Source organism: Lipophrys pholis, assembly GCF_963383615.2.
Source record: "Lipophrys pholis genome assembly, chromosome: 3".
NCBI classification, from domain to species: Eukaryota; Metazoa; Chordata; class Actinopteri; order Blenniiformes; family Blenniidae; genus Lipophrys; species Lipophrys pholis.
The window spans coordinates 14,343,002-14,368,057 of NC_137627.1; the positions used below are offsets into that span (position 1 = coordinate 14,343,002).

The 25,056-nt window shown below is 41.9% G+C and overlaps 1 protein-coding gene across 1 annotated transcript; it reads right to left on the reverse strand.

The window, feature by feature from the left end:
* Window positions 1-1,755: 1,755 nt before the first annotated feature.
* col26a1 (collagen, type XXVI, alpha 1) lies at window positions 1,756-24,616 on the reverse strand. Its single transcript, XM_080458967.1, has 14 exons — window positions 24,128-24,616; window positions 23,826-23,948; window positions 23,182-23,285; window positions 8,766-8,827; window positions 8,537-8,663; window positions 7,945-8,043; window positions 7,679-7,816; window positions 5,138-5,227; window positions 4,219-4,271; window positions 4,058-4,120; window positions 3,590-3,625; window positions 3,270-3,314; window positions 3,114-3,198; window positions 1,756-2,668 (listed from the first exon to the last, which is right to left on the reverse strand). The coding sequence occupies exons 1-14, from the start codon at window positions 24,301-24,303 to the stop codon at window positions 2,529-2,531; spliced, it is 1,341 nt and encodes a 446-aa protein (XP_080315093.1). The 5' UTR covers window positions 24,304-24,616; the 3' UTR covers window positions 1,756-2,528.
* Between the last annotated feature and the right edge of the window lie 440 nt (window positions 24,617-25,056).

The following is a 25,056-nucleotide window of genomic DNA, read 5'->3' on the forward strand; positions in this document are numbered from 1 at the left end:
CGTCGCCAAGCTGTGAAGTTACGGGTGTAGACGGTATCGGCAAACGTAATTAAGTCCATTAAAGTGGAAACACAAGAGATGAATCCCTTTGTTGTTGTAACTTTAATTGTTCCTTAGCAATCAACACAAGATAAATACCTGCTGAGTACACCGTTTTGCAAATAATAATAAAAAAAACAAAAAGACTGAAAACTTCCGTATGAACAGATAATGAAACATGCACAACAGCTGTGTATTCGGGGCAGGCAAACATCAGTAGATCCAGACTAATACAACATATTAGAGACTGAACAAAATCAGGCCTCGTTTATATGACTGACAATTATAGTCAAAGATCACACAATATCAAAATACATACTTTACCATAGTACCAAAGTAGTGTTTTCAGATGTCCTTGTTTTACTTGGGAAATGAAGCTTTTTATCTTTAGACTTTAATATAAATATAGGCACTTTTTCCTCCTTACACTTTTAAAACTTGTCGCATGATAGAAGAGGATTTACACGATGGTTTGCCACTGCAACATCAACTCTGATATTAAACTGAACGTTGAGTCTCTGTCTGTGCATTTCATGCATTAGCACTATATACAGTAAAAGATCGAACAAACGAGATTAGTAGATTTGACCACAGAGAGTCGTGAGTAAAATTGAGGAATCAGTAAAAACAGCTCTGAAATGAAAAGAAAAATGTGAATAATTTTGGCTCCTCTACCTCAATGAAATCCTGTCTGCTTTAACAAACTGTTGCACTCTCTTGCGTTGTGTCTTGCGGTGATCTACAGTGGGGGGTTTTCAAAGTGTGGGAGGATGGGAGCCTCCTCACAGAGCTCGAACCACATTGCTTCCTGCCAACTCTCACACCAAGTAGTAAATCTTGGCTGAAGGTTAGACATCCTTGTATTTTCTTTTTAAATATTACAATATGTTGTTGATATTTGCTGCTGGGATCCACGGGCAAGAAAAAGTAGAACTCTTCCAGCCAGAAAGATATATTTTAAAATTCTACATATAAGGGGAGCCTCTATATATATTCTGCATTTACCACACTTTATAATACTTGTGGTTTTATTGATTTCCTCATTTTAACTTTTTTTTAGATTACGTCTATTATATTACTATTGTGATTTTGTCTGAGGAACTAACAGGAAAGACGAAAGGTATTGGGCAGCACAGTGGTTAGCACTGTGTGTGTGTGTGTGTGTGTGTGTGTGTGTGTGTGTGTGTGTGTGTGTGTGTGTGTGTGTGTGTGTGTGTGTGTGTGTGTGTGTGTGTGTGTGTGTGTGTGTGTGTGTGTGTGTGTGTGTGTGTGTGTGTGTGTGTGTGTGTGTGTGTGTGTGTGTGTGTGTGTTTTAGCTGGGATTGGCTTCTTCACCCTGCAACACTTTCTCTTCCATACATGGATGCATGGATGGAAAAGGAATCCCTTTGACCCCTTGAAATATTCCTTCAAAGCTCTCTGGTGAGGCTCGACCCACACTTTGTGAACCACTGGTCTGTACAGTTGTCATTGCAGCATCTCATTAACACGTTACATCCTGTTTCATTTGTACAAAAAGCAAAGTGTAGTGAGCAGACATAGCAGTCTGACATTTGAATGCGGGTCAGGTATATTTCTTTGCCGTGTCAGCAGGACATAAAGAAAAGAGTATATTGCAACAGTGCAATCAATCTTTCTCCGTCTCCATGCAACAAAAGAGCAAAAGATTATCTTCCAAAATGTCTTTTACATATGAACCTTGTAATGGAGAAAACAAACATTGTCCCAGACATTGCTGGATCTTTATTTAGAACCCAACAGCTGGGTCTCTATGAGACATATTATGCAATTAATCATATCAGTTTAAAAAAGAAATCTCAACGGCAGTTTATAAAAATGTAATCCCGTCAGCTTCAGCGCTTTGTCAGCCCTTTGTGTGAATGGTGCACTGGGGCCATGCAAGGTTTGTGGTTTCCGGGCCAAAATTCAACTGTTTCAGCATCTCCCCGCTTGCTTTCCAGATGTGCGCTCTGCAGATGCTATCCATTTCACCTAACTTTATTTTAAGCAGATATTCCTGGCAGCCTGTCATGTCTTACCTCAGCATTAACAAGGCAGAGCACACAGAGAGACAGGGAGAAGAGAGAGTAAGAAATATATTTGACAGGCGCATAAGATGAACCCGGAGGTCATTCCAAGAATGTGTTTGACACTAAATACTACGTTTTGACTGCGGCTCTCGGGAACTCAAAGATTTGCAATGTCAGCCAAGCAAATGAATGTGTTTACTAGGCAGTCTTTCATCTCCTGAAAAAAGAAAAGGATGCCAAATCTCCCATAACACTGAAACAATATTTCTTTATGTAACACCGTGAAATTGCAGCTGATTGAGTTATCCAGACTAAGGTCATGCAGCGACACAGAGGAAGAGGTTCAAATCTGCAGAGGCCTCCATTTTTAAGTTTGAGGAAAAATGATAAACACAACACGATTCCTGTCCTACAAAATCAGAAAAATTGTAAACACAAATACAAAATTAGACTGTACTCTTAAAGACGAACTCGTCGTGGTCTGTCGTCCAGCACTGGAGACTGTGGAGGGGTTTGTCCAGGTTGGAGCCGCTTCGTCTTCACGACAGGAAAAGACTGTGGGTCCGAGAAGCTGCCAAAACCGGATCCCTCTGAGTTTTCTGTCCGAAGCGAAACAAGAAGACAGTCAAAGCAATCGAGCTTCTTGTGGAAATGAAATTAGGTATCAGATGCAAATCACTTGTCTGTTTAACTGAATGTGACACCTTGGCAGGCGAAACTCAATACAGCTTGACTGAGGCGCAATCGGATGCACGCAAACTGAAATAAAAACTCTCACTTTCTCACTTTCACTTTAAACTTCTGCGACGAAACCTGAGTGAAGTGGAGATACATTAAATATGTGGTTTGCGCTTTGCTACTTCTCATCTCTACAGATAGATGAATGTTCCAGGTCTTAAAAGTTTGATACGTATCCGCCTCCTTAGCTAACACCCTGCCAGAGAGCAAGAAAGCATGTTTCTACAAAATCTCAAAATTATTCTTTTCACTTAATGATTCTTCTGTCTGGAGGAAATGACCCTCCGTATCTGTTTTTCTCCTCACCGTGAATACCGATCATGTGTTCCAGGATCAGGACCCTCTCGGCCAGGATCTTCAGCGCCTCCCTGAGCTGCTGCACAACTTCACCCTGAACACAACCATTTGTTCAGGACCATTTCTCAAAGGATCTCAGGAGGTAAAGACACTTATGTCTCTTACCTCATGCAAGCCTTCTCCCGGCTCTCCTTTTGGCCCCGATGCTCCCTGCGAACACAAAGGGAAGCGATCTGGTTATAGACGAGTGTGTGCCTGCGCATACATACAAGTCATGAGGACAGAAGGTAGTCCATTCTCCGTCATGATTTCAAGCTGGGTTAGATCAGAGTGTGTGTGTGTGTGTGTGTGTGTGTGTGTGTGTGTGTGTGTGTGTGTGTGTGTGTGTGTGCGTGTGTGCGTGCGTGCGTGCGTGCGTGCGTGCGTGCGTGCGTGCGTGTGTGTGTGTGTGTGTGTCAGTTCCAACACGAGAGCTTTTCACTTACAGGTAGGCCCTGCTCACCTGCTGCCCCTGAAGGTCCCTGGTAGAGGAATATCAAGAGAATAAGACAAATATTAACTCAGCCGACCTGCTCACATTCACATTTCACTGGCTTGCATTTTTTAACCCCCTCCGAGCTTTTCCGCCCCTTAACCAGATCTGCAATCTTAAATCAAGCTGGTAGAGGAAAGAGGATCAGGTTTAAAGACAGAGGCCCACTAGAGAGCTGACTACAGAGGGGACTCGACATGGCCGCCCTGATCAGTGAGGCCTGGCTTTGGACGTGAGAGAGAAGAAGATTAGTCATGGCTTGGAGTGAGTCTTTGAAGAAAAGCTTGTTCACCTTTAATGTGTTTGAGATTGCACGACAACTTGAGCCTTTTTACAAAACGTCAAACAAAAAGCATTTTGATAGTTCAGTGGAATCAAATATGTTCTGCCAGACTGGTAATCCAATCATGAGCAGCCCCACCCTTTCCCCTGGATCTCCTTTTGGCCCGGCATCACCAGGCTTGCCTTGGAGGCCCTGCTTGCCCTGGTTGTGTCAAACAGAAGGACACGTATTAGTGATTAAAGTCACATGTTAATGTTCGCATTAATCAAGCAATCGCCTCTCGGTAAACAGAAACTCACATCTTGTCCCGGGAGACCTGGCATCCCTGCAAGTCCTCTAGCTCCCGAGAAGCCTGCAGTGATTCACACGCACATAAAAACTGACAGGGTGAGACTCATGAATGTTTAACTTTGGCCGTGACGGCTCAGGATATCAAACTTCAGTTCGAACACAGATGAATTCAATTCAGAAAATGATGCTGATGTGAGAAGGATCGGTCAGAATCTACAAAGATAAACAAGATTAACAACTAAACCCCCAGTGTGCTCTATGTTGTAATCTTTTTCCCAAATAACAGAGATTTTACTGCACACAAAAAGCCATGCTTTTACATTCTGTGCTATTGTACATCCATCTTAATTGGACAAAAGACAGGGTAGCCCATGGAGAGGTCGGCAGTTCGCCACAGTAACAACCTAAAGATGTGCAGTTTGTGTATTTGGATTGTTGAGGGAAGCAAAGAAAAAACTTGAATCTTCTCACTTGTGATACTAAAGTGCCAACCTTTACTATACTGCACTTTTGATAAGAACATGGTTCAAGCCACAGTCTATGATTTATAGTACTTTCAGTCATAAAAACCATTCAGTCGTCAATCACACCTTGTAGATGGAGCTGCATCATGGAAGAGACCACTTCCATCAGGACAGATGTAACATTATAGAATAAGCTGATCACTTAGAGCTACTTTTTTTTTTCTTTAACTTTTCCTCCATAAAGTTCCTGAGCCATATCAGCACAATGCCCTCAAAACACAGTAAAACTACCAGCACTCTTTCATCTTTCTTTTTACTTTTCAACCATCTGGACAATTATAAGAGACTTTGAGAATTTTAATGAATGTGGACTTAAACAAGAAGCACGGATTTACAAATAACATGCTGGTGGTTTGTGGTGTTTTCTTGGGACTTGGGGAAAGTAAATAGTTTGTACTTGTACCTGTGGGCCCAACAGGGCCAGGTGGACCGGGTGGACCGGGTGGACCAGCTATAACCTGAGGCACAGGGAGAACTGGACTGGGGTTCTCTTCTGGAAGAAAAAAACCCAACATATCAACAGTATCTGTGTGACAATATTTTAATGTCAACCATGAGGAAAATAATGTCCAAAAACCTTTTACTTCTGACTCAACGGAATTATAAAAATCTAGCAGAAAATTAAAATTAGACTCAGGTTCATGAGTGTTTCAGTCTATAACATGAGTCAAGATACTGATGGTTCACAAGCTTAAAAAAAAATCTGGCAAATCATGAAGGTTCTGCTTGTTGCGGTTCTAAAATCTTTGCAATACAGACAGCAATATTGTATGAAGCACGTTTAATTTAATTCAGTTCTTCATGATACAAGACCCTAAAGTTGCAAAGAAAAAGTCAACTGAACCTAAATTGTAAAAACAAACAAAAAAACACAGCAAATGGAAAGTTAATTATGATGTTTGAAAAGTAAACAGGTTATTTTTAGGACAGCATGATGGAAGAGATGGATGGATGGATGGATGGATGGATGGATGGATGGATGGAAACACAGAATCAAAAAACATTTACAACAAACTGGCATCAAAATGTAAAATCGATGCATATTTGGTGATTTCACGTTTGGGTGTTGTCATGTCTGCATATGACTGCGTACGGCCTGAAGAGCGTCTTTAACCTCTCAGATTAGTGAAAATGGCCTCTGTCAGGCGCTCATGATGAAGGCTTCACCTGCAGTGACATACCAAACCTTTTTCTTATGCGGCAGTCACAGTTACCTTACGGATCAAGTCCAAGTCTAGTCAGATTCAGATGTATTTGAAACACACAGCATAGATAATTGATATGTCTGCTGTTCATTGGGGTCACATTTTTTTTTTTTTAATTTATAAAGCATTATATCCATACCTTGAGCATAAGAAAATTTCCAGGGGCAGATCTTTTTCCGAGCTAACAGAGGAGTTAAGACATCAGAGGTCCAGGTCAGGCTGCGGTTTCACGACAAGTCCACAGATGGACTACATCCAGTGTGACAGTGATGGACAGGAGCGGCTGGCTGATCGAAACAAGGTCCTGTTTAATGGAGCAGCTAATGCTTGGGCATGATCTATCCTCATAGTAAACATGCACAGAGTGGAAGCCGTCTCTTGTTCTCAGCATGTTGGATCGTTTCAAGTGCACTTGTAAGTATAAATTTTGTCTGAAACCACGCCACGTTTCCCCCACCACGTTAACATATGCTCAGCGTCAGTCTTCCCCTCGTGTTGAAACAGCACTGTTACATTATGGCTGCAGTCCATAGAAAGGGTCTAGAAGGAGCAGATTTCCCTCTGGAACTAATTTTCTAATGCTACAGTCTCTCCAGCCTGGCTGCCTCCCTCAGAAACTCCACATGAGTGGCAGACTATCTCCTCCCTCATTCAAAGTCGGACCAGCTTTTGGCTTGGGGCCGTGGCCAGTTTCCCCAAATCGCAGACGGTTGTGCTGACAGCTAACAAATTAGGCCTGATTTACAGCCAGTTGGCCCCCTCAGTTTACATGGTCCCACAGACCCAAATCTACATAGTTCCAGACCCGCAGACACTGTCCCGGGCTCAGAAAGGCAGACAGCCAAGAGCCTAATCAGAGCCAGCAGGCCTCGTGAGGCAATGGGTATAACATGGAGGTCTGCTGCCTCCATGTGGCCAAACCTAGGAACTGACAGTGGAAGGGTATAACTTGCCTTCACTGCTACAGTCAGCTGGGATTGAGTGCATTGCCCCACATCACTGGCTAAGATAGAATATAGAAGATGGATGGATGGGCTTCTCTTGTACCAAACAGTGAAAAAGTGTTGATTACAAGGAGTTAACAAAAAGTGGAAGTTGAGCAAAAGTTCTCATGATGAATGACAAATGTGTTTGTATACAGTATGCTTATTTCAGCTTATTTCTTAAACACCCAAAAGGTAAACTTGTGTATCATGAAGTCTGGCTGCATTTTTCAGTGGTGGTGTTAAACGAGGTTGCAGTAAACAGTGGCTCAGAAGCAGTAAAACACACGGAAACAATTAAACCAAATCTATGCCAGGCCCGCGAGAGAAAAGAAACAACACTCTCTCCATTAAAAGTTTAAGCCCTCTGCTGAATGCCATACAGTGTGTTTTTAGCATCTGTGCGTCCACCTGTCTCCCCCTTTTGCAGCACTTCCCACACACAGAAACACGTTGTGCGCCGGTTTCATGTTCTGCCTGTCAAAAGGATTTTTATAAATTCAGTCGAATGAAGTTCACGCACAAGACATTTGAGTGTGAAACTGATGACTTCATTGGAGGATGAACTGTTGGTGGTTTTGGCTTCAAACCAGACCATTCAAAAAAACTGAACACTTGAATAGTTTTACAATAGTTCTTGGGTCAGAGTTTAACTGTGTGTAAGATCTACTTCTACCGTGCTCTCATTTGAGCCCATCTGGGACAATTTAGCTCTAAGATACTAGAACAGGGTAGATGTGGAATCGAATAGCTTACCTTGATGGTCCACGTGAAAAACGTCACCCCGGATTCGGATAGGAGAGAGACTTGGCCCTGGAGGCCCTGGAGGCCCTGGTGGACCAGGAGGTCCGGCGAGACCTAACTCTCCTGGTTTACCACTGTCCCCCTTTGGTCCTGATCATCAAAGAAAATGACATTAAACAGACTGAAGTATTATTTTCACCAAACCCCTGATTGGAACAATTACACAAAACACATTTCTAAAGGAGCACTGATGCCTTAATGCTAAGAAACATATTTACCAATGGGTCCAGGGAGGCCTCCTACTCCAGCTGGCCCTGGAGGTCCTGCATGTCCTGGTGGTCCTGGAGGTCCAATAGGCCCTGGAGGCCCTCGACCTACTGGTAGCCCCCCCCCACAAAAACAAAAAATCTTGGATCTGATTTGAATAATAACATTAAAGACACAGCTGAAAATAAACTTTATCCCAACTTTTTGCCAAAAGGCACTGGATCGAATCCTCATCATGGTTCAATCAATCACGCTACTTCTTTCTGTCTGTGACCGCCACAATCTCCTGTTAGCCGAAAAGTTCCAAAATTCAGTTTTCTCTTGCGTACTGGGATGCACGTTCAAAATGAACCACAACTCGCCAAGTAGGAAAATGCAGCAAATGCTCATATTGTCCAGTCTAAAGTCCAAAGCACAAATGATCTGGTGGTTTTATTGTGAATATTTATGATCATGTGACCTTGTAATTTCCTGTCAGTACATGAACTGGTTATACAGCTGACATCTGTTTCATGTCTGAACGCATGCAATTGGTTGTTTTAATGAAACACTGAAGGCAGTAAAACATTTTCCTTTAATGATATATCTGTAACGTTTTGTCACCTGGTGGCAGGTACGATGGTGGACCGATCGGGGTAGGTTTCGGCGCGTCCACCTCATTGTCTGATGATCCTCTTGGTCGACTGCTGACTGACGGCGTAAACGAGCGTCCCTCCTCTAACAGCTGTATCTAAAACATGACCAGCACATTTCAGATAAAATACAATCAAAGAAGTATGAATCCAAACCTCAGAGAATCCTGTTTTCAGATTATTTCACAGATCTTTCTTACCTTTGATTCGATTGTATTTATTCTGCTGTTCATGTCATTGAAGCTGGTGCAGTTCATACACTCTGCAAAAAAAGCATAAAGGTAGAAGAAGGTAAGTTTAGTTCCTGCTCTATAGTACACACACATGCTGCTTCTTCTACATCTGTCTGTTACTTGTTTTTTCAGTCTTTTCGTGTCTCTTTCCTACTTTTTTCCCCCCCCTTGCTGGCACCCTGAGCACTGCCGCTCAATCTCATACACAGCCACTCCAGCCAAGGTACACAGGAACAATGCTCGTCAAACCAGACCGGAGATTTTATTAGAAATTCCTTCATAAATCATGTCACTCACTCACAGAATAATATTATTATATTTTTCACTGAAAAAAAAAAATCTCTGAATTGAACACACACCTGCTTGTATTCTGACTCCACAGGTTTTTGATTTGCCCACTCGCTGTGATAGTTGCATATTCATGTCTGCCTTCCAGATATGAAAGTCGTTTACTGTGACGCACATGGAAACACGTGTTTTGCGGGAAAAGACAACCAAACTGGATTTATTTCTATTATAAAGCGCCATAATCCACAAGAAACTAATAAAATACATCAATGAGATGGAATCCATTAGTATGTAACACGATTCCTCAGTTAAAGGAACTTTTTGTATTTTGCGCCCCTCATATCACATTACGAAAGACATTGGACTGCACGTTCTACCACAAGGAGAGCAGCAGTATGTGTGTGAGTGAGTTAAAGTGACTGATAGAACAAAGTACTTTGAGACCACTAAAGGAGTAAAAAAAAAATATTTCTTTCTTTGAAGTTGTCAATTAAATGTGGTCAGTGGTGTCAGACAAGGGCAGATTTGAGTTCATTCATTGAAGAGAAAGCTCAGCCTTGCACACTTTCCCACAAACTGACAGATTTCTTTCTCAGAGCAGCTGCCAGGAATACTATGACGCTGGTGTCAAATGACATGCCTTTGATGCCGCGTGTGAGAAAGGACTCCTGTCAACTGGCTGATCAGACGGAAGTGCATTTACATTCAGGGGAGACTGAAGCTCTAGAGACGGAGAGCTCCGGAACACAGAGAAAAACAGAAGATGATCGAAATAAATATCCTTTTCAAGCTGAGCACATAGAAAAACACAGTACATATTTCTCTGTCTGCAGTTCCCAACATTGTGACACAATGGCACACCACACTGCAGTGGCAGGCAACAGCAAGAAAACCCAGACTGAGGCTTTTCTGTGTGGAGTTTGTATGTTCTCCCCCGTTTTATTCCATAACACTTCTGTCAATGATTTGTCATTTCTTACTCAAAGTTAGTGAATTGATTAATGCCTTTAACTTGAAAATAATTTAGAATTCAGTCAACTGCCTTCTGGTAAATCTTATTTAGTCAGTTTTTGTGCAATCAACACATTATTCACTGTAGAGGTGGTCTTTCTCAGAAAATTAGAGAGCAAGTTTTAGTGATTGGAGAGTTTATAAGTGAGAAATGATAAATGCACATGTATTTCTAAAACAGAAACAATATGTTGGTGAAACTTAAAAAAAAAAAAATCACCAAAAATGTGAAAAACAAAATATATATATATTTTTCATCCATCCATCCATGTCTGAGTAGTAAGAGGCATAATGCTCATTATTGATTTTAATATTCTTATAGCAGCAGTGACACTTTCTCCCACACATGGAGCCTCTGAGTTAAAGTCTCAATTACAAATTTTAGACTTTAAATGCGATTAAATTTGGAGGGACTCAACCCTGTGCTGGGGGGGTTTTGGTTAAGTTTGACATTCCTGCCTTGGCCAACCTTATCAGTTGAGATGTCCTGTCAAAACATGAGGACAAAACATAAATGTAGCTTATTTTTATTTTCTTTTTTTCTGGTAATCCGTTTTGCCTTCAGCACCTGTCAAACATTTTATGAGGACAGAAATGCATTGCAGACATTCTTGTCTGTCCCGAACTTGTTATGTCTTCGGTCCGCTTTTGACACTCTGGTCATCTCACTCACACAAATTACAACATTTCACCCACCACTAAACCACAGCTCAACATGCCTATACTTTTCTGGCTGTGCTGCAGTTTTGGATTCTTTACACTCACTATAATCCAAAACACAGCTTCATAGAAAAACAAAACAAAAAACACTATTTGGTCTAAATCTGAGCCGTCTTCTGGTCTACGGCTCATAAGAAGTCTGGTATGTCAGCTGTCAGTCCCGCAGATGAGACTCACCCACATTGTGGTCATAGCAGGGATAACTAGAAGAGACACCAACTGGTGCTCATAAATAAAGCAACAACAAAAATGACCCTAAACAGCTTTGGTCCGTCTAAATCGTCGTCTCCGACCACAGTACACAGAGTACAAATGGTCGTCGCTGAGGTTTCTGTTTCACTGAAATAGGATGGGGTGACTGTCTGTACCATGTCTTTGTCCCGTGGTGTATCACGTTGTGTGGGGGTTGTTTCTCAATGATGTGTCTCCACATCTTGTATCTCACCTTGGAAAGCAGCCACAAACAGAAACAATGATCAACAGTTCAACCCAAAACACATTCCCCGGATTTCATCAACCGGGATACTGAGAGCTGTTGAAATACCGAGGGCGAAATGACTCCACATAAAGTGATGTGACTGAAGCGCACCGAGGCTTCGTCCATGATGAGAAGGACATGAAAGACTGGTACGAGCAACCATGGGCTCAACACTGTGGAGACTAATAAGATGATATCTCTTCATCTCCTTCACAGTTATTCATCATCAGCACTTTTCCTCCGTTTCACAAGCCTGTGACGCATTCCCAGTTATTTTCAGATGAGGCGTTGACGTTCAGTTTGTGGGCAAACTGGTGGTGCGTCTCATTCTGGCAATAGTTCAGAAGGTCTATATCTCAGCTGGATAGATGGACAGTAATGGGTTTCAGGTAATTCATCCATCCATCTTGTTTCCTGCTTCGGGGTCACAGTGGCAGTATAGACAGCAGAGGAGCCCAGATATCTCTGTCATCTGTGACCTCCACCAGCTCACAGACCAAACCAGAGATATAGTCTCTCAGGACTGCGCCTCGACACCCTGTTCATGAAAATCATGAAAAGAAGGGGGTGACAGGGCACAACTTCGGTGGAGTCACCTATCACTTTGAACAAGTTCGTCTTAATGCCGAGGATATGGACGCAGCTCTCACACTGGAAGCACAAAGACCGGACGGCCTGCAGGAACAGTTCCAGTACTCTATACTTCCTAAGCAACTCCGACAAGGCATCTCGAGGGACACGGTCATAAGAGTTCTCCAGGTCTACAAAACCCATTTAGACTGGATTGGCAAACTCCCACGCCCCTTCAATAATCTGTGAGAGGGTGGAGAGTTGGTCTGTTCCACAGCCAGGACAGAATCTGTACTGTTCCTCCTGTATCTGAGGTATCGGAGAGGCTTGTCAATATCCAGGGCCCAAAGCATTTCTGGGCATATCTCATCTACTCCTGAGGCCTTGCCACATGGGCTACATGAGGGATGACCGGTGCATTGCTCATGCAGTGCGAGAGATCGGGGAGCCATGGGGCCCCTGCAACAGAAAATGGCTCTTGGAACGTAGGTTTCAGATAACGCATCCTATAAACTTTGGCAATTCTTTGATTTAACCTGAGTGTTGTCAGGAGGAGGCATAAACTCCCAAAATAGGTTTCCCTTCTTGCACTTCTGGCTCCGTAGTCTCTGAGTTGTTTAGTTCTCTAAATGGGCAAATGTCTGAATTACAGTCTGTGGTTAACACAAAACTCACTGGCTTTTGGTGGTTTGCTCTGCAACATTGAATATTTCAAAATACCTCACTGCTGAAGTTGACATTTCTTAGGTCTCGTTAAAAAGGCAAACACTAACAAAGGGCTAAATTAGACCATACAGACATGGAAATGACTCTTCTATATCCCACTTTTTATTATATTCGTGGAACCTGCAGATTTATCATCCAATATCATTGTTGAGATCGAAAACAATAAAAATGCTTTTACAGAGAAAAGCAAACACACCAAATCATATAATGAATTCAATGAACTGAACTTTCTTTCTTTTTTGACGATTCTTACATCAGTTTGTTTTTTTGTATTTTGATACGATCAGTTGGGCTTGGTGGTGTGTGTGTGTGGGTGTGTGTCTGTGTGTGTGTGTGTGTGTGTGTGTGTGTGTGCGTGCGTGCGTGCGTGCGTGCCTGCGTGCCTGCGTGCGTGCGTGCGTGCGTGCGTGCGTGCGTGTGTAAGAGTGTGTGCTCGTGCAGTCGTATGTGTTTGTGTTTCTATTTTTATTTGTATTGTATGTAAAGCACTTTGTGCTACACCCTTTGCATGAAAAGTGCTGTATAAATAAAGTTTGATTTGATTTGATTTGATTATAAACCTAATGAAGCTTGTTTTTATCCCAACATTAGCTTTTTAGCGCAGGTGATCTAATTTTGGCTCCAAAACCATGAAGGTGGTGTTTTGATGTGCAGATTATCTTGTTGGATGAAACAGGTAAACATTTGTTTTGTTGCCTCGAGGGCAGACATTCTGTTTCTATAAGCACTCTAGTGGTGCTTATAGAAAGTTATAGCATGCAAAAATAACCAGGATATCATTTTATCACCACCAGACTCTACTGGATCTTACTCTATTATTATTATTGTTTTATTTTTTTTAACAACAGCATTCATCGGGGTGGCTCAGGTGAAAATCACTCCGACTCTTGACAAGACCCACGGAAGCGTAGAATCCCCCCCAGGACTCACTGGGCATAGTTGGAAAACACTGGTAACTTGTATCTGTCATCTTGGACCTAGCACTTAATAGCACAGACCTAGACCTACATTCTTCACTGCTAATGAGCAAACCTGTCCACTTTACATCTTGTATCTAGAAATAAACCAGGCATATCTTGTTATTATGTCATAAACAGACACCACAGGAAAACACCAGAATTAAGTCACTCCACCAGAAATGTGAACCGGAGTAGAACAACATTATTTTGTGAGGGAAGCAGGCGGGATTTCTGTGTCTACAGTTGGAATTTAATTATGTTGGGTTAGCAAACCAAACTTCCGCAGCACTCGAGTCGATGTTTAGAACGGGACCACAGCTATAGAGTCTGTTTGGAGCCATAATTACACCATGGCAACATAAGGCAGGGTTATTTTTCTTGGACTGTACTCAGCTCATGGGAAAAATTCAAAATCACGCTGTCTTTAGTGGGAAGCCAAATAAACAGAAAGAAAAGAGGACTTTTCTGCTCTGAAGAGAAGGATAGATTTATGTGTTCAGGCAGTTTTACTAAGTCTTCAGATGCAACATCTTCTCTGATGTTGTTGAACATTTATTGAAATAAATGGTGAGTCTCCGTTTGGTGGGGGAGTATTTATTCTCCTTTTTCTACATGATTTTGATAACCACTGATGCCGAATGCTGAATTAAACACAGTGCAGTTACTAAATAATTAGATCACTGGGTAACTACACCATGCAAAAGATTTAAATGTCCTTAAATAAAGTCTAGCAGGAAAAAAAACTGAGAGACAAGAGGCTGCCTGCTCAAATCAAATTCCCTCCAGGAGTGGAACAGAGCATAATTAAGACTATAACATTTTTTCCAGCCATTTTTTAATTCATTACGATAATGACATTTTTAACGATCCATCTTAAAAGTTAACGTCATCCGAATAAAATTAAAGGCTATTATTCATCCACATGTAATGAGTCATCCCCCGCCATATGAGATCTACAGGACAAGACAGGGCAGGATAATTAGCCAAGCATGAAAATCAGTCTGCGGGTACAGTCTGCTGAGACATTTCCTACATTAGACCTGAGTGTACATGAAAGAAATCACTGTTTTTACTTTTTCTGCACAAACACACCCACCGAGCCAACCTCCACCAGAAAACACGCCATGACGCATGCGGCTGAGAACAGTCATTTTCAATGCTGCTAAATATCATCTGCCTGTGTGTGTGAAGAGCACTGAAGGACGATCCATTGAAACATCTTCTTGGACCATCTCAAGAGTTGCTGTCATAGCACGAAGACAAACAGATGTGTGTGTGTGTGTGTGTGTGTGTGTGTGTGTGTGTGTGTGTGTGTGTGTGTGTGTGTGTGTGTGTGTGTGTGTGCGTGTGTGTGTGTGTGTGTGTGTGTGTGTGTGTGTGTGTGTGTGTGTGTGTGTGTGTGCGTGCGTGTGCGTATGTACGTGCATGCGTGTAAGACCACAGACAGCCTCCGAGAGCTGGCAGCGTCCCATGAGCCTGTTGTGTGTCGACTCCAGCCAGCAAGTGGTCAGCTATTGCTGGCATGAGGAACAGCTGGCACAAAATTCACACACACGCACACACACACACACACACACACACACACACACACACACACACACACACACACACACACACACACACACACACACACGCACACACAATCCGCAGTGGAATTTTTTATCTTTTTTTTTTTTTCTTTTAGCATTTTTTCAACATGATGCCAGTGGACAGGCCACACACTGTTTAAATGAAATGAACCATTTACACACAAGGAATTAGTGTTGTCGTTTGTTCTATTTCATCGATGATATATTAACTTTATTTGATCAGGAACAAGATACAAAAGTGAGTCTATAAAGCCACAGTTTGAAGCAATCATGTCTTTCCTCACACTATGCTATTTGTCATAATGGACGAAAAACTGAGCTTTTTCTTTTCTAGACTATGAAAAGAAACCACATGTTGACTAAATTGATTTGCTTGTGTCATCATACTGCATTGATATGGTGCAATCACATCTGTCATTACTAGAGATTGACCCTGCTGGTGCACAGACATACACTCATCATCCTGCTATTATGAGTTATTGCCGTGTGAATTCCAGTCAGGAGAGACGATAGCCGGATGATCAGCAGAAAGAAGGGAGACATTTTCAAGGATTAAATGGTTTCCCAGGAATGCACAATGGACACACTGGAGTGTGTGTAGACAGGAAATGTGAAAGTATCCCTGCTTCCACATGATAACCTACATGTCTTTTTTGTGGGACAAGAATAAGAAGACAAACTAGAAGACATGAATCCCATAACAAAGTTGGAAATATCTGGAATTATCTGGGTTGCCACAGAAAGTCATTATAACTTCCACCATGGACTTGGATAGTTTTTATGATGTACACCACAAAGGCAACTAGGGTCCAAGCCCGGGATCGCTACACTCATACATGAGGTCAAATAAAGTTCTATAGTACTGTGCAGACACTTTGCATCTTGGGGTCTTTATGAAATTTTGTATAGGTTTTGCCTATAGTATGTGTTTACAGTACTGTTTCACTTCTGTCACCACATTATCGGGTAGTTTTTGTTCCCCGAGCTGACAGTTTGAATGCAACGTATAATATATTTCTCATCAAGATCCTTCTTGATAACAAAGAAACCAGAAAACATTCACACTTATGGTACTTCAATTCACACATTTCAGATCTAAAGCACCTATGGAGTTATCAAGGATTGATTGTTTTTTACGAAATATAATAATTGATCATTTGAACTTCCTGAAAGTTTAACAAGAAAGTGGGTTGTTTTTAGCCTTAACGTGTGCAGGGTTTGATCAATTTTATTATCACTCCGTTCTAGTCCGTGGTTCAGATTGTTGAGTAACAACCAAATCACATTTAATCTTCCACAGGGACATGGTCACTCCGGGAATGTCGTGGTCATATGATGGACATGCCTGTGCCCCTTTCAGGAATGACTTTTACAGCCTTCTCCTAGAACGGCACTTTTCTTTGTTCAACATTTCACTAAACAAAAAAAAAACTTAACACACAGCAGTCCTGTTGGTTTCAGCTGTGCACAATGTGCTCAAACTATATGATGAACAAACTCGGCAGATGCCATGATGGGAAATTCTGCAGTGACTCTGCAGGAGCTCAGTTTGACTGGTAAAATACGTCTTTCATCTTTCAGTTCTGGATATTCCAACAATTATCTGATTTCTTAGCTTACTGGTTGTCACACAAACTCACTTGTGCAAAAGTTTCCCAGAACTCTTTGGGTTTTTTTTGTGTGCAAATCAGGTCAGTGAAAAAACACAATTAAGAAAAAAAAAATATTGGATGCGACTCCTACATCTTCTGAAAATCAAAAGCATGCATTCCCCTAGATTGCAAACAGAAACCTGCAGATGTCAGACCAGTTTGGATACATCTGTCTTTCCTTCACCCTAAAACTTTTGTTGAAGTCTCAGGAGACTCACCTACAAGTAACTCTGCATTAACAGATGTGTAGAGTTGCAGAAAAGTTGGACAAATGGAAAGATAAGACTGAAAGGCAGGAAACTCTGCTGATAAGCTGACGAAAGATATGAAAAACCACAGAAGAAGTATGAGCAGACCATCATCCATCAGACAGACCGGGCAAGGAGGAGGAACAGCTGAGCTTTCCCATCGCTCTCAGCAGGTCAGAGGTCACCCTTTGACCTATATCTAAGCACAACCAGGGACATAACAGAGACATCAGTCACATCTTTACACCGCAGAAGTCGTGTTCTGGAGGAGCACATGTGGACTATAGTTCTACTTTATCACTTTACTCGAAGGAGTGGAGAGCAGGAGGTCGAAAGGTCACAGGAAGTTAGACAAATGGAAAGCAGCAAGGTACAAATCCAAGCAGTGGCAAGAGAAAACAGAGGTAAAAGAGCAAAGGCCAGCACGGAGAGGAAAAATTCACAGGGTGTTTTTGAACCATATAGAATATGGTTGGTGTTAAAGATAATCCCTCCAACAGCGGCTTTTTAACACACTTCCTTCATTTCCTGCTCATCCAGCTGCAGAAGGGGAAAAGGCGACTTTAGCAGCTTCATAGCTGTGGCATTAACAAATTAACACATATGACATCCGAAGCTCTCCACAACCTTTTCACTCATGTAATGAATTCACTTAAAGCACACACACGCACATGTACACTCGCACACAGTCAAATCCTTTGCATGAACACCCAGTATTAAACTCTTTTAAAGGCCTTTCCTCCCTGAACTTATCGTGAGATCAAAGGTGACGGTTCTCATCAGGGAAGGTCTTGGCACTAGATTATGTTTCCCTGTACACTGTACACAGACGATACACACAATCCCGACAGTTAATATGATCTTGTGTGCAGATAAATGCCGGGGTGCTGCTGTGATGGAACAAGGAGATGTGTGCGTGCGTGTGTGTGAGCGTGTGCAATGGCGGGGGGTTGGGGGGGTGGGGAGGGACGACAAGGAAATTCCGAACACATTTCAAGCAAATGTGTTCCATGCGGTCATGTGTTAGCACAACTCTGCTGAAAGCAAAATGTAAATGTTCAGATGCACTGTTATACGCAGCCAGCACAAACTGGGATGTCAAAAATATTGACGGGTCAGGGTGTCAACCAAGTGAATTTGGAAAAAACACATATTTTCCATTAGCAAACACATAGAAATTCAAGCTTTGAGACCGGAGGCATTTGGCCACAACTTTCAGGACTTTTCACAGTGCTCTAAGGTCATCAAAGACGAGGACATGAAAAGTGCAACACACTAAAGGCTCTGTAAACTTGACCACAATAACACATTTAACACCTGATTAGTTACCTGTTCAGACTAAAGAATTGCTTTTTCAAAGTCATGCACATTCAAGCAGTGGCAACAATTAAATGTGGTGCTTTCGTACATTTTTATCATGAATATTGGGAGTTACATTCTCATGGAACTGTGCAGCTATGAAGAGCCAAAAGTATTGCTGATTACCACAACAAATGGAAGCGATGTCTAACTAGGGCTCACAGAAACAGACATGTTTAGGTTAGCATCAAGTTAAACAAAGAAGTACAAACCACCCCGTGTCAGGGGGTTCAAACAAATGAGTGAGCAATTGCCACACAGAAGGCTGATTATTTTTCTGTCCGTCACTGCAGAAAGTAATGAACTCTTATGATCCACATCCAGGTTTTATAAAGTGTGGGAGGATCAGCCCGTCCTCGCGGACCTGAAACCACATTGTGCCACCCACCCTCTCGTGGAGCACATGCTTTGTCTTCCTTGCAAGCAGTAATTTGTGATTGATTGCCAGACTCCTTAATGTTTTCCACATTACAATACATAGCAAGCAATAGAAAGCGTGGCTCGTCTTGATAGTAGGATGCTTGGGGTTTGAAAGAAATGGCAACTCTTGTTACTGTTAAACTTGTGGTTAAGCTGAGTTTAGACATGCATTCATCTGTTTTGAATTCCCAGCGATTTCAGCAATAAAATGTGTGGCTCGCAATTTAAAGACCATTGACCATCAGTGAACAATCTTTTTCCCCTAATACCACCAGTGAACCTGAACATGATAAAGCAGCATAGAAAATGGATGGATGGGTGCACAGTATCCCTGGTCTGCTCCTGATACTAGAAAGTGTCATATTCTGGGTTTTCTATTACACGTGCAAACCTCATGTTGACCGTGTCAGGGCAGGCAAAGACCTGGGCCCCCCACTGTTATCTCTGGTTCCACCCCCAGGGGGGTCCTAGACCCTAGGGTGGAAACCAGTGCTGTTAACACTTTGGATCGATTGGATTGATGCCCGGGACAGAGGCAAATACTCGACTGTTGAACCCTAAAAACAAAATAATAAGGAATGAAAAATTATTATACTCACAGCAAATCAAAATTAGATGAATTACTATGAAAATTAGATTTGGACATAAATAACGTGAGATATTTGATTTGAACAAACATGAAAATGATGGTTTTGTAGTTGTATATTGTAAATACTGTACATAAAATGCACAAAAATATATGTAAAACTGTAAATCTTTAGAAACCAAATAACAGACTGATGTAAAGTGATTGTAAGGTAACAAAGGGACAGATATTATAAGACTGATCTTCTCTTCTGCTTCTTTTCATTCAGACTGTGTCGGATTGGAGGTTTTGTTGCGGGGAGGGTTTTTTTCTTTTAATTATTCCCTTTGAATGAAATAAAAAAACAACAACATCCTTTCCTGCTCTTACTCAACTTAATGAGTGACTATTTTTCTATGATTATTTGAGACAGAATAACAGGAGAGTAAGACATTGATGCTGTGCAGAAAATGGTTCAGTATTCCGAGGATGAAAACAAGCACACAGTGCAGAAGTGATGGAAGCAAACTTTGAGTCTCGCCTTCTTTGTGTCCTTTGTCTCTACATCTCCGAGGGCCTCGGGGGCCTCTGAAGTGGAGCCAGAACCCCATCAAACTAAAACCAGAGGTGATGTCATTTTCATTGGTTGCGGCTGTCTTCTCTCTCTCTGATAAAACAGCTGGCTCTGTGCCCCATTGCAGCAGTTTTCTGCTACGCAGAGCTGCATGCTCAGTGTTGGCCGAGTGACATAAAGGCCCAAAGATAAATGCGCACACACACACACACACACACACACACACACACACACACACACACACACACACACACACACACACACACACACACACACACACACACACACACACACACACACACACACACACACACACACACACACACACACACACACACACACACACACACACACAAAATCTGATTTCTGTTATCAGCCAAAGCTGTCCAAGCTCAAAGTAACTGACATTTCGGGAAATACACTTATTTGCCCTTGCCAAAACTTAAATTGAAAGATTGATACCATGGCTAATTTTTGTTAAATATCAACCTTGAACAAGAAAAGGTTTGAATCATCTCATCCTGCTCAACTGAACCGGACCAAAACCCATAAAGATTGTTTAAACTCAGATTTATGTGGATTTTGGTTTGGCAATGAAGTCTCACTGCCGAACAAAGCTAATATATATATATATATATATATATATATATATATATATATATAGACAAGGCTAAGCAAAGCTACTGGCTTCGGCTTTCAAAATGAATAACAGTCAAGATACACATGTTCTACACTTGAGTTCAACTGAATACCAGCATTTTCGTTTGCAAAAACAATCACAGGATCATGATTAGATTTATTTTCCCCACTAAAATGTCAAGGCACTGAAATATATGCAGATACAATGGCAAAAGCAAACTCTTGAAAACACATTAATTTTCTTTGAGACGGCATGTCTTTTATATAAAACAAATCATGATTAAAAAGTGTTGTTGCTGTGATGCCATTCTGTTGTTCACAGCCTGCTACATCCCTCTGTGGCGTTTGCAAGTTCTGCCTGTGTGGGTGGAGGGTTTTCTGCAGGTACTCTGACATTTCAAACACGAACATCGGAGGTGATTTTAAATTGCCTGTCGGCATGAATTTGCACGTCTTTCTGTGCTGGACTGGTGACTTGTCCAGGGTGAACCTTGCCTTCGGTCACATCGGCTCACGCGCACCCTGTGCACTTTAGTTTTTCCAACGATCGCAAGACGGTGGTGTTAATCTCCGTTCAATGTTTGAGCCTTGAGCGGAAAGTGCGCGTTTCCAGAGTTGTAGAAATATCCCTCTAGTAGCAGTAATTTTTCACAATGATGTGAATAATTTTGGTTTTGAAAGCCATCAGAAGAAGATGGTAGTAGCGTTTAAATCACGCTGTCATCTCGGACGAGAAACAGCTGCATTCAAACAAAAACATCTGTATTCAATGTGAGCCAGCTGTTTGAAAAACAATGGAACATCTTTGCAGAAAGTCCTAAAATGCTCAAACTGTGGTAATAACATGAAGGATGGCTACTATTTCTAAGTCATCATTAACACACTTCTTTTTTAGTGTTGGAGAGGGAGAGCGGCGTCTGCAGGAGGGAATCGAGTTGTAGTTTTAGAGCTGCAGCCTGATCTTCACACGGTCAAGTGAATTACAGCGATCTGGTGGAGGAGCGTCACGTTCATTAATCTGAGCGGGGCAACTTTCCCACACATTCAGTTCTGCTGCTGTCTGAGCAGCTCATAGCAGCTGGAGGCTTCAGCCACAAAAAACACTCATCATAAGGTCTCTTCTCTTCTTCGCTTCTCTTCTCAATTTGAACACCTTGTTGTTTTTACGTGCAATAAATGAATTCCCTCAGCATCCCCTCCTTCTGTGGTCTTGCTCCAACACACTGACCCCTGCCAACTCTCCCTCCACTCCTCGTTGTGAAGCCGAGTCTCGGTGACATCAGCCTCCGTCTTTGAGGCCTTCTCGCCGACTCGAGCCTGGCCCTCATTTTATCCATATGGAGGTGATTTTCCTGTCGCTCTGTAGCCATTAGAAAGTGCAAATACATTTCAGCAAATGTTAAATAAACAGCGTGATTACTTCTTCACACTCCTGCAACCGCTTTGGTCTCAAGTGAACCATAATCTCTGGCATTACAGAGTCAGCGGATACGCTATGTGTTAATCTTTGTGCAGGATAATGTCCACAATCTGGAAAGTAACAACCTCAAAAGCACTGGAATAATGCCTGTGTTTATTCCATTAGCATTCAAATTTGTTTTTGTGGGAAGTCTTGCCAATCCAAGTTCAACAATGGACAATCTTGCAAAATGGAACCAGTTGTGGCAATTATGAGCAATAAATAGAACCCACGTTTTGAGGTAACTATTAAACTTGGACATATCTGAACTGGCCATGCCAGAGTACCTCAGTGACATATCATTTCTCCATCCAATCCAGTGCTGCCTCCATCTCTCTCTGCAGCCCTTTGGGATATTTAAAACAAAACATTTGAAATTCAGCCGTATGTAAGACCTCTATCCACCGTCCACCTTTGACTGCTGTGACTGGCCCCTGGGAGAAAATTTAGGTCTTTACTGAGCCCAGAGTCTGCGGTCTGTGGCTGTGCTGCCCATGACGGAGATGTAGGCGACCTCCCACTTTATCAGCTGCTGTGCTGAACGCTCCTCTGAGCTTTTTTTCATTCCTCTTTTTGTCTTCAATAACCACGTTATAGTCCTGTAGCCTGACCAAACTGTCTTTGTGCTGTCGGCAGCTAATGTGTGAATGTGCAAACAAAACAGAAGAAAAGAAAAGAAAGAACTAAAGGATGTAATTGTAATTCTAACCCTCGTTCCAGCCACATAAAAGTCTAACGAGCAAAAGAAAAAGGTAGAAAAACCCACAGGGCACAGGATCCCTTTCAACTCCCACTTCACTGAAAGTCCCAACTCACAAAAGTGATCTAACACAAGCTTTCAATTCTAATGCAAAATGACTTTACAACCATTTTGAGAGGCTGCTTGCAGCACAGTAGCATGATTTATAAAACATTCAGAATTACACCACCAAACATTAAAAACTGCCACTGATGTGGGTAGAGGTGCCTGCTGCTACTAAAAAGATACAGATGGACCGTATTGGCAAAACACATGGCTTTCATTTCAACCCGTGGCCAATTAGTCTCAAATGAAACTATGGTCGTCTACGGCTCCTCTACTTTGGTGTTCGAGAAAGCGACATCATGTGCCGGTAGGAAAACTCACCTTCACGACACTCCTCTCCCACAAACCCTGGACAGCATCTCCACTCCAAAGCCGTCACTTGTTTGTAGGTAGTCTTGAAAGATGGCCTGATTACAGTCCTGTAGCTGGAAACCCACACAAAATCAATGTTATCAGGGAACCTAAATAGATTTGATCTCCCTGCAGAAACAAAGAAACACACACATTATAAATGTTCTATTCTTTGTTTTCGTGGGAATCAAAATGAGAAGAAATAAACCCCTGCAAGCTAAGTTTGAATGGCTAATAAACATTAGCAAATGTACTTTATATGATTATGTCATATATATACGATACATAGACTTTTAAGTGTGTTTAATGGAGCCAAACCCAAAATAGTAAAGTACATCTGACTTTATTGTGTGGCTGCAACAAGTGATATCAAAAAATTGTTAAGCAAATTAATTTCTAAACATTATACACACTGTTTGACTTTAAAGGACTAACAAAAACAATCGTTTTCAATAAGACAAAGGCTGTAAACATTGCATGACTGAGGCACCATGCTTGTAGAGCGCCTTAATTATTACATCTGTCCTATGCAGCCACAATGCAGGACGCCCCCCCATTGAAGACTGATTTTGAAGATGCAAACAGAATGAGCATGAGCTGAGTGGTGAGGTTACCTGATGATTTTGGCACAGGGTCCTGGCCATCTGCAGCCCTGAAACACTCTCTGCACAGTGGTTTCTGTCCCATTGTGCACCTGACAGGTTACTGTTTTGGAAACAGTGTACTGACACCAGTTCCTTAAATTAGGAATAAAAGAGACGTTTAAGACCAAATGCAATAAAGCTGACACATTAAACACAACCTGAAAAAAAGCAGAATGCCTAAACGAAGAGCTTCTATTGTGACCTGCAAGTCTTGCTTCTCAAGAAGTTGCATTTGCTCGTTAAGTGAAACAACCTGTCCAGTGTGAGCGAACCTGAGTTGGGTACGTGATCCAGTACCCGGTGGTCCAGTGTTGCTACTCTGCTCCGATTTGATGCGCTGCCGCTGCACAGTGATGCCTGGGAAGTGATAAACAAACCCGGTTCCCAGCGAAGGACAGACTAAACTGATCCACACGCACAGCGCGTAGAGTGTAGAAAGAGTCCTCATGTCCCTTTGACTTACCGCCTGACAGAACAATCCGACAATACACAAATAAGTCCTTAAGTTATAAATCCTTTCCTGATCGCAGATCTACTTTATCTGAAACGGGTTGCGAAAAGAAAACCTAAAACAATCCTAAACCCTTGAAAGGGGGTGTTCATTTCTTCTTTACAATATGAAATAAGCTGTCCCTGTAAAGAGCCCAAAATGACTGAGACACAGCCTCTTCCTATAGAATAATGTGCGATACTGACGTTTGACGCTATGTCGAGCGCTGAGGAGTCAAATATCCAGCGTGCGTAAAAGACGCGCGGAGTGTGAGGGCAGGAGGCAGAGTGCGTAAAAGCGCATCTGGTCCTCATAGAAAACCACGATATCTAATATTTAACTTGCAAACGAAGTACATTTGCAAACGGTTTCTAACACATCCCGCACCTTTATGACTTTCGTCTTTATTGCCCCGTTTAAATTGAAAGCACACTGTCCCGCACAGTGACTTATTAAAGCATATTCAACAGATAAGACGGGTAACACGTGCATATTCGGTCATTCATATCAGTGTTCACTTGGCTACTTATATATTTGAAGATGTTCAAATTATATGTAAATGAATCCATAGGCTATCTGAAAAATATGAACAAACCGGTACGTCATAAAATACAAGCTTTCCAACTAACGAACCAATATAAAATCCAGAATTCTGGACACTACATGGAAAGGATCTCGTTGCTTTGGTCGAGTGTTTATCTCTCAATAAGA